The sequence below is a fragment of the Astyanax mexicanus genome, chromosome 3 (genome assembly GCF_023375975.1).
Source record: "Astyanax mexicanus isolate ESR-SI-001 chromosome 3, AstMex3_surface, whole genome shotgun sequence".
NCBI lineage: Eukaryota > Metazoa > Chordata > Actinopteri > Characiformes > Acestrorhamphidae > Astyanax > Astyanax mexicanus.
This window is the reverse complement of record NC_064410.1, coordinates 47,302,425-47,313,126: the sequence shown is the minus strand read 5'-3', so window position 1 is coordinate 47,313,126 and position 10,702 is coordinate 47,302,425. Positions and strand designations below refer to the sequence as shown.

At 36.8% G+C, this 10,702-nt stretch overlaps 1 protein-coding gene across 2 annotated transcripts; it reads right to left on the bottom strand.

Annotated features, from left to right (window-relative positions):
• Nucleotides 1–291: 291 nt before the first annotated feature.
• sla1a (Src like adaptor 1a) lies at nucleotides 292–10,166 on the bottom strand. 2 transcript variants are annotated; one of them, XM_007258848.4, is made up of 8 exons: nucleotides 9,912–10,166; nucleotides 8,815–8,907; nucleotides 7,444–7,543; nucleotides 7,257–7,343; nucleotides 5,399–5,502; nucleotides 5,141–5,272; nucleotides 3,562–3,691; nucleotides 292–2,553 (listed from the first exon to the last, which is right to left on the bottom strand). In XM_007258848.4, the coding sequence occupies exons 2-8, from the start codon at nucleotides 8,876–8,878 to the stop codon at nucleotides 2,349–2,351; spliced, it is 822 nt and encodes a 273-aa protein (XP_007258910.2). In that variant the 5' UTR covers nucleotides 8,879–8,907; nucleotides 9,912–10,166; the 3' UTR covers nucleotides 292–2,348. The 2 variants fall into 2 exon arrangements, with proteins under 2 accessions (XP_007258910.2, XP_022538933.1); XM_022683212.2 differs by lacking the exon at nucleotides 8,815–8,907.
• Nucleotides 10,167–10,702: the final 536 nt, after the last annotated feature.

The window sequence follows — 10,702 nt, the reverse complement described above, 5'->3', positions numbered from 1 at the left end:
AGGAAATGGTCTGGGCCCTATGTGGAAATTCAATTCTTTGGTTTAGGATTGTGTCATTTTTTCCTGTGTTGTGTAACGTGAGTGCAACGTTCTCAAGTTACTTCACTACAAATTAAAATTCTATAAGAAGAAGTGATCATATATTACATACATCAGTTGTTTTTCAGCAGCATAAACAGCAGTAGGTACATAGTTAAAGACCACATAATCAATTAATCAAATTGAATAGTTTACTTACTAATTAAATAGTAGGTTTCTAAGTTGTAAGTTGTAACACAGCACAACACAGTGTTCCTCATATTGGAGGTCAACTTTTATTCATTCATTCTGGTTCTTTAACCCCATTAGCCCATAAAATAACCTTTATTATTAGCAGTTTGTTTTACTACAGTTACTGCAATAATATACTATATTATATTGCATATAATAAATGTAATATAACCTTATAAATGATGTAACTACACTCTGTGAAGCAGCAGAGTGAGAAACCAAAGTACAGGCTCAGCGCTCTGTAGTGGTTTTCTCAGATGTGAGATCTGTTCTCAGTATATCTCAACAAAAGCTTACCCAACACAAGTCACTACTGTACAGTTGCTACGGCAGTAGATTTAAATCTCCAGTACAATCTACATTATCTGTGCAGCACTTCATTATGTTAAACAAGTCTATGGACCTTTAAACTATAACAAATCGGTATAATCGCACAGTCATCCAACATGTTTGTTCTGCATCTCCATTTGGTATAAAAAAAAATGCATATTAAATAGAGCTGCAGCTGAAATAATTTGTAAGATGTGTTTTCACATGAGGGAGGGCCTTTCTATTTTAAAATCCTGAATATGTAGGATTGTGGTGTTGATAGGATTGATTTTATGATCTTCTGCCTCTTGACAAGAAGGTAATTAGACTGTTGCACAACTCTAGGACTCTAGGACTGTGAGAAAAATTACATATCTGTGTTCAAGAAAGAACATAGAACTCTATGTACTCAAAAGTGACAGGAAGTTTCATTTCACAGCTCTAGGGTGGCCCTAAGGTCTAGCTGCTGCTTATCAAGTGTGAGGATGTCACACTTGTTCAAATCCCCTGCAAGAAGAGCTCAGAGCTCCATTGTCAAAAGCCTCCCAGTCTGGGAACGTCATGTGAAATCATGAATCCTAACTTGCAGATTGGAATTAGCAGTACACAAACTGCTGTGGGAGGGGCACAGGAAAAATCTTACACAGTATTTAAGACATGTCAGCTACAGCTCATTTACTAATTCAGTATGCATTGTATTGTAGATGAGTTACCTGAAAAATGCTTTGTATTCAGTTACTTTATCATTTTAATTGGGCCTTTTCATTTTTGTGTGCATGTGCATATATTTTATGTAGTTCCAGTGCAACACTAAAGAAGCAAACTTCAGATATAAACTATTCTTTGCAGAGTCTGTACATACACCAAGCAGTGACACTGTGAAATATGACATTGAATAAACACCATGAATGAGTAACTTTACTAAATGTGCATTAAAGAAAACCAATCATGTGTCCCTAAGCTGTAATAAAGCAGAAGTGATCGGAAGTTATTTTAGCTCCACTTGAAGTGCTGCTTAAGTGATCTCAGATGGAAGCTTGACACAAACAAATGTCTCTAATCAACACCCCATTTGGAGATCATGAGGCTTTAAGGAGTTTAAAGCACTTCATCCAAACAGCAGAGCAGAACGAAGAGCCAAGGTCTGCCAAGAAACGGTCCGAGTGTGCGGATGTTTGCCTCGACAGAGGCACGGTGTGTTCCTCTCCTGCAATTCAGCACAATGCCTTAATTCCTGTGTAAGGAAAAAGCCAACACGTTTGGAAAATCGCTGAAAATCTCTTCTTTTTGTCCAAAAGAAAAAAACAAAAAATCCAGGCTTATGTTTTAATCTCAGCTCAGATTTTGGAGAAAAGTATAGTATTTGAGATGGAGTGTCCTTATGATTCTCATCTCTTTATTTTCTATCCCCACAGTCATGAATAAAGTGCCTCTGAGGGTCTAAGAAGAGTGTGTGTGTGTGTGTGTGTGTGTGTGTGTGTGTGTGTGTGTGTGTGTGTGTGTGTGTGTGTGTGGTTGTGCAGTACTATACTATTATTTATATATACAGACACATACATATGTATAACAGTTAGCGCACCCTCAGTAAATCATTCTGGTGGTTCTACATCCACAATTCTCAAATATTTAAATATTTATGCCATCTTCCCTTAATATTAACTGAAAGATTCATTCAGAGGTTCAGTGTTTACATAAAAAGACTGAAATGTCTCTCCTTCACATCGTCTCGGTAAGTACTTCCATGAGCTCTGAACATCTCTGTGCATGCACTAATTGTCCTCCTGTATATCCATACTGCTGGAGTCCGGCATCACGTAGACAGACTTGCTCTTCTTGTTTCTGTGTGATTTTGGCCGTTGTTGCTCTATATCAGATACTGAGAGATAGGCAGCAATGCTGTTCCTCACCCCAAAGCTCACCATGTTCTGCCTGCTGTCCGTTTCACTTTGTTCAGAGGGATTCAACAGCTGGGACCTGTTTGTGGAAAAACAGCATTCAAACATTACCCATTCGCTTCATTATCTTACTTAAAACTCTGAGGTCTCTCCACCATCCAAACACCCCACCACTGTTTTCACATATCTTATTCTTTGGCTGGTCTAAAAAGATTTTTCCCCATTTTGGTCATCCATTTTGTTTCCTTCTTGACTGTTTTTCAGTTATCTCTGTTTTTAATGCTTGTAGCTTCACATGTACCATAAAGAAACATTTTAGAAAAAGGTTAATGAATTGAAATCATATACAGCATCTTTAACCAGTCGCACTGTAGCGCAGCACAATATAGTTATTTAACTGCTATCACAATGTCAGGCTGCTGCAAGGGAGAGGCGGAGAGCAGACACAATTGCGAATAATTATTCATTTAAAAACACAAGAAAACAAAATAAACAAACAATAAATTAAAATGAAAGCAACAAGGAGACACTGAGTACATATAAGACTGAAAAAACTAAGAAACATGCAACCTGAACTGTAATAATAAACCCATAAAAAACAACTTAGAACACAGACACAGAAGGGCTGTTTATATATACGGAAGGAGACAGAAAACACCTGGGAACAGGTAACAAAGGGGCGGAGCTAGAGATAGTAGGGGAACAAAGGCGTAGAATAAAGACGCAAAGAAACACACAGGACCATGTGCAGGGGAAACACGTGGGGAGAAAACACAGGCATGGAGGAGAAAGGTAAATAAATAAACATGAGGGCAGGAAAAACACAGAGACAGACAGGAGAGACATAGAACAGGGCGAGACCATGACGCACAATAAAGGCATTTGCAGTTCTGCTGTCACAAACATTGCAACATATACAGATATAAAAATATAACGTTTCTCTAATCTATAAACTTAAATTTGTATCAAATCTATAAAAAGTGACATAGATTTGAAGAGTGCAACAGGTCACACCTACAAATCTAAGCAGTGGAACTCAAGAACCAGTTCAAATTAGTTAAATTAAAAAAGCATTTCCACTACTCACCTTTCCACTTTTTTCCAGTCAAAGTTACGCCGCATCACCACAGGGGGCGCTTGTGTGGTCAGGTTCGTGGCAGGAGTAGAAAGAGACAGACACGGTGAAGTAAGAACGCAGCAGATGCCATCTGAGCTCTCTGAGGAGAGAAGTCAAAACAGAAATTAATAATTTTGTACATATAGTCACACAGTTTATACACTAACACAGTGTACAGTAGTCTAAAATGCACTCATTAAAACACACTTAAGCCAAAGCAAGTCAGGCTAGCATGTGCTGACTGTGAGTGCTAGGTGGATGAGACATTTCATTTCTGAAGTTGTGTGGGCATTTAATGTTCCTTGAAACAGTGCTGGATATACACCATAGAAGGCATTACCACCCACCATGGGCAGTGCAGTGGGTAGTAATGATTATGTCCCACTCACATTTGCCTTCAATGCAGGAGACCCCACAAATATACCCACAAGTCAGTACCAGCATTCTTTAGTGTCCATCAGACACTAAAAAAAAATCATGGGACATGATACTAGTTCCTGTTTCCTAACACATGTGGCATGTCAGTGTAAAGGCATTAAAAGCTACTACACTAATAATTCTGGTTGTTCTCTAGAACACCACATTTCAGACTAAACCACTCTAAATGACTCTGAATTACTGTATCTAAATCTTAAGTAAGAGTTTCTTAAGTATTACTTTCAGAGGCAGATAAAATGTCCTCAGATTGTTAGTGGCACTGTGCGTGTTTAACCCTTTTAGACCTGAAGTATATTTCTGAAGTGATTGGAAAATATAAGAATATAAGAATGCTGTTTTTTTTAATGTTCTGTTATTTTAATATAATCGCTATATAAAAATCACGTTCCAATAGCTAATATTTGATGGCTTTTTGATGTCCATTGAATTGTTTAGCATTTTTATTTTATATTTGATATTGACCTTTACCTTTTAATTTTACAAACCATCCCTAAACAGTAAAATAAACATTATAAAAAGTATTCTAAACCACATAAAATTAGTAAAAATTAGCTCTTATTTGCCTCATTGGCTCTAATGCTGCCATGCCCTAATGTCCGAGTTGCAGTGTTTTCCAGTGCAGTGGGCGGGGCTGAGCAACTGTTTCATTGGCTGGTGAACTTTTTCGTTGAGTAGTTCATGGTCTATTCTGATGAACAACAGGCCTCAATTACTGTTATGTGCCACAAAACAAAAAAAAGAAAATGTGTGACGTCCATTGTAATGGATGCAGGGTCTGGAAGGGTTAAGAAAAGTGTTAAAGATTATTGGTGCAGATGAAGACTCTGCTCTAAAGGACTTTTCCTTTCTGCTGTAAAAAAAACACGCAACTGCCTTCTCCTGACATACATCGCCTTCAATAAGAGGCTGAATAAACACCTTTTTAGCTCCACACAAAAACTGTAAAACTCAAGGTTTTCTGTATACTTAAATCCGTTCAGATCATGTGATATGCTCTCTGTATGGTATTTATGAAAGCTTGTACAGTGTCTGTCATAGCTTAATCAAACAATGGTTAATAAATGGAACGTGGACTTGAACTTTCCCTGATTAGTATTCACGTAGTTCTTACCTGAGTAGTGGTTGACCATGTCCTCCAGACACTGGAAGGTGAGGCGAGGGGAGATGTAGTACCAACTGTTGGCCATGCGGAAGATCTTATAGTGCTTAATTGCTCTGTGTCTCACAGACAGAGAATACATACCTGCAGAAAACATCTGCTGTTATTACTGCAATTTATAGACTCCTGTAATGTTTGTTTTCCACACGCATACTTTCCTCACCCTGTGAAGAACACTTACAGCACAGGCATAAAATTAAAAGTTCTCACCTCGTTGACTCGGACTCTCCCTGATGAGAAACGAGCCGACTGCGTTGCCGGGTAAGCGCAGCAGCTCCTCCGCTTTTAGCCTTGCCACTCCCTCAAACAGCCACCTGACATAATCATATTTAAAACATGACATAATCAATACCACTCTTATAGAATATTAATTTTAGCATGACAGCTTTAACCCACAAAATATACAATAACCCCTTAGAATATGTTGCTGTCATGTTTAACATCCATTAAATAGGCCCAAAAAAAAAGAACCATGTAGAACTCCACAAGATTAGGATTAAAAACCTAACAATTATTGAAACAATAGATTCAAGACTTTAAGAGCTAGTCTGTGCTCAGACCTCAATACTTATTAGTTACCATTTATAATACAATTCATAGTAAAGGACAGTTCTATTCCAATAAAAAATCAATGTAGTTTAACAGGTTCAAGTAAAACATGGAGAACATACTGGTCTTTATCATAATCTCATAACATTGCCATCATCTGCACCTTTTTAAAACAGTCAGATTTACAATAAGTATCATAAATATTTTACTCCTTAGTGTTTTTGATGCCAGAGTTGTTTGCATATGTAATATTTATATTAGGTTAATCACCAGCTTGCTTCCTATAATACAGCACAATGTTCAAACATACATAATCAGCTCTGTTTGTGAGCTAGCAAGGCTAAATTACAGTATCCTAAAAGTGGATTTATATTTAATGCAGTTTTGAAACTAACCCACATAAAGTCGACAATTAAAGAACTCCATATCCCATATTCAGAAAATTCTTAGGAAGCATTTATTCACAAATTAATCAAAATGTATTTTAGAAATAAATACATTTCTCATACAAATATAATATAATGTAAATTATATTATCATAAACATAATGCAAGGTGTAACTGTCTAATAAGAACAGGTTACAAATAAGAGTAAATTGTATTTAAAATATAGGTATCTAAAATAACATTTGGTTAAAAAATGAGTACTTGGTTTAGTGTTATTTTACTGTAGAATGCTATGAGACATGTGATACGAGGAGTTCTGAGCCAGAACTAAATTTGTGGTAGAGAAGGAACTTACAGCAACCATAGCTAACACAAGGTCTAAAAGACGCACACAGTAAACCTTTATATTTCTTTCATATTGTGTGTTGTTGTGTATTTTATATGCCTTTTCTGGTTAAACTTCTGTAATTTTCAGTTATACATGGTATTGTTGTGCTAGCTAACTAGCAACGGAGACTAGCTCAAGAGACTGTATTGAACAAATGCTTTGTGTTTGTTGTGGTTTTCACAGTGTCCATTAAAGAGAGAGAGAGAGAAATAAACCTTCAAAAGGATATCATTCGATTAGACCAGTGTAGCTACACAAGGGTTGATATGTTTCAAACATATCATTTTGATATTTGCTGCTCAACAAAAATATGTTTCACAAGGCCTCTTTTCACTGATTTAATTTATTCAGATAAATATATATGGTTTATGTGTTTAGGTTAGAATGCATGTAGCTTCAAATTACATGGAATTATACCAAATTGTATGTGTGCTTTACCCTTTTAGACCAATTATATTTTAGACCTTTTAGCAGCCTTCAAAACTAGCTCTTGAGTCTGTTATAATTAAACCAACTTATGAGCAGAGCTGTGGTACTTGCACACTCAAAATTTCAGCCACATTGTTTCTCAACACAGATACATATATAGGTTGCCTATATAAAATAATATATTAATCCTGCTTTAATAGGTTTTAAGGAGTTAATATGACTTTCTAGGTTCCCTGGAGAGTGTATGTTTTACAGTGGTGTATATCACTGTCTTATCATTTAAATGTTGTGTTTGGAAACAGTGTGCACTGCTCACCCATGATAAACCTTGGCCACATGATTATTTGGGATGTAGTTCTCAGTTCCTGTCTGGAAAGAGCGAACTCTCCACCAGCAGCCGTCCCTGCACATCATAAAACAGCAGCACATCATAAAACCTGTAACACGCCACCTGAGACCTGCACACATTCACCTCACAGACAGTTCCATAAGCTCATACTCACTCAGACAGACCCCGGAGTCTCTCCCCCATCTTAAAGATCGGCTCGCTGATGTCACGGCATGGGTAATCAGCGAGTACTATCAAGTTATCATAATCTGTGACTAAAGATGGAAAAAATACATGTCAGTAAAGTTATTAAATAGATTTAATCAGGATTAGCAGTTAGAAATCAGAGTCAATATTGCCACAAATTTAAAATATAGAATTTGTCCAATATACAGCTTTGAAAAAAAGAGACCACTTAAAAATGATGAGTTTCTTCGATTTTACCAAATAGTATAATCAAGAGGAAGATGGATGATCACAAGCCATCAATTCAATCTGAACTGCTTGAATTTTTGCACCAGCAGTGGCATAAAGTAATTCAAAAGCAGTGTGTAAGACTGGTGGAGGAGAACATGCCATGATGCAAAAAAAACTGTGATTTACCTCTTTTGAATATGCAAAAGAGGTAAATCAATTTAACACATCTGCTTTGATCTCGGCGTTTCTGAGCGAAGACTAACAGGTGCCTCTGCGTAATGTGTTCTATATTCTTATATAGAGTCTGTGGTTCAGCATGCCAGCAGTGTTTTTGATCAGGTTTTAAACGTAAGGTAAATTAAAACTTTAACTTATTGTACGTTTGATAGACATTATTTTCAGTATGATTCAGATAACTTTAGGTAACTTTGGCAAATTTAACTCATTACCTAGTTAGTGTATATTTAAATGTTAAAAACATATAACAGGTCCTAGAAGTTATTTTTAAGATATGAACGTTAAAGAATTCAATAATATTCAAATATTTCTTAGATCCTTCCTAATAAATTCATGTAGTTACTTAAGTTGCAGCCATTGCTAAAACTGATATAAAACACACACACACCGCTTGTCTAATCTCTGTGAAGCTTTAGATATTAAACCCATTGGCACCATAGGCATGGGCTAGAGGGGTATAAAGCCCCGCAGCATTGAGCTGGAGCAGCAGATTTGTGACAGTGCTTTATCCAGTAGATTTGGGATGAGTTGGGGATGAGGTGGGGTGGGGGTAAGGTGCCATCTAGCATCTTGTTCTCACTAATGCTCTTGTCACTGAATGACAACTGACTACAGTTATTATTCTTCTGTGTAAAATGTCAGTATATTTTTTTGTGCTGAAAATCATGTCTTATAATAATTCCAATACGCATGAGCAGGGAAAATTAAATGCTGTCGTGCAAAAACCTTTTATCAACAAATTAATCTTAGAAAAAAAAAACTGCTTTCAACGAAAATCAGTGTTAAAATATTTTGTGCCAAGCACTTTTGGAGCATGTTATTTTTTTTTTTTTTAATGAAACACTGTATAACTGGTAGATTTAAATCATGTAAATATGAAGCAATGGCCTACCTTTTAGTGCTTCAGTTTGGCTCTCATCAGGCTGCCCCTTTTGGCTTTTAATTGCATTTCCCATTCCGGTGATCCAGGAAGAAAGCTGCAGTGCTACACACAGACATTATATGACATTTTGCGTGCTTTAATTTTGCGTGCAACCAAACAACTTCTCACAACTCAATCTTAAAGCCAGACAACTGTCACTGCTGCCATTTCCATTTCGTAACTTCCCCAAAGTGGCTGCAGCCTTATCTCCAGTTAGACACACTCAGCAGGATGGGGAAGCTGCGGGGAGGCAAGGCCTACCACAATTTTCCACTGGACACCGGTTTACAAAACAATACATAGCAAATTTATTTTGGTACAGAAAATAATGGACTTTAGTAAAATCAGGATTTTGTGATCTTGGTTATTATGAGCAAAAAAATCCAGAGACATCTGTAGATTGCGGAAGCAAGCTAATACGCCCTGTTTATATACAATCAATAACACAATTATAATCTCCATTTTGTGTGTGTGTGTTTTTTTTTGCACCTATGCTTATTATTTATCTATTTACGTTGACTTATTTCAATAACTTTTTATCCAGTAATCATTTTGCCATTATTAATAGGAAAATAATGTTAATAATGTTAATAGAGGAAATAGTCTAGATGTACCCTCTGTTTTCTTTGACTTAGGTTATATGCAAACTGAGTCTAAAAATAACAGGCCGATTTTTTGGTCCTTACCACAGACCACCACACTCGCATTAGCAGGGTGAGGGGCACAGCGCTGATGCTACGAGCTGAGAAAAACATGTTAAAAAAAAATGGTTAAAACTAGTCTGTAACAAAAATTGCAGCACTCTTATAACCATTGAAATGACCTACTTGTTATACAATTGCATTCTATTGGTTTGGAAGGGTGGTAACCTTTAAACCTTTAAAACTATTAAACTTAAATAGCAAGATCTCACTGAATTCGGCCTCGCTAACCCTAAGCCTATATTACGACGTTGATACATATGACAATAAACACATTTTGAAGCAAATAACTTGCATTAGAACCTGAAGAAACAAAAAAGAATAGAAAAAAGCCAAATAAAACGCAAAAATAAAAAAGTAACTTACCTCTACTTCAGCTGTTAAACTGATACATATCCACTCATTCTCAGAGAACACTGAACTAAAGTGCAGGCAGGCCAGTCATCATACATAGACCTGTAAAGATGCTTCCAACCAGACAACTGTTGGCCCAGTCAGGTGTACTTAGGCTGGATCTGCAGAGACCCTAAAGGACCAGCAGCAGAACACCCTGTTCTGACCGTTTCAGTATGAAGCTCAGAGTCTAAATGTGTGAACGCAGTGTCTGGCTGCACACTTCCTCTGGTGAAATGAGGAAGACACATGAACCACTGACCATGTTCTTTCATCAGATATGTGTGAGAGCTGTGGCCATGTGTGACTCAGTAAATACACACACATACACACACAACCTCTATGGAGTCTTTCGACAGATAAAACACAAAGCCGAAATCATCCGAGACTGGTTTCAAGGATCCACATTATTCTCCAGTCATGCTAATGATAAATGCTACTTCATCTTACAGCATTTTCTTGCAGAATGAGCACATGCATGCACATACACATGGTTATATCTGTGCTTAAAATACATGTGAGAGTGCTGATGTTCAGGCAGTGTGAACCACCAGCCACCACAACTTTGACAGATGTGTTAAAATGTTGCTCGCAAAAGTTTAATGGAAACTTTGTAAGTTGCGTGTCTTTAAATGACTCATTGTGGTGTTATATAAAAACAGTCTGCATCACGTGAACAATTGCCCTTATGATTTTGACGTTTCCTAAAATTTGACATCTTAGAAAACATGTTTACATGTGTTTGTTAGTTGCATCAGCAAACA

Bases quoted from the DNA above. Each gene is read 5' to 3' on its own strand.
- sla1a (XM_007258848.4), bottom strand. From the start codon at position 8,878: ATGGGAAATGCAATTAAAAGCCAAAAGGGGCAGCCTGATGAGAGCCAA. The intron at 7,544-8,814 runs GTAGGCCATTGC...TTCCATCTTTAG, and splicing joins CCAAACTGAAGCACTAAAAG to TCACAGATTATGATAACTTG. The intron at 5,503-7,256 runs GTGAGCAGTGCA...TGATTATGTCAG, and splicing joins GTGGCCAAGGTTTATCATGG to GTGGCTGTTTGAGGGAGTGG.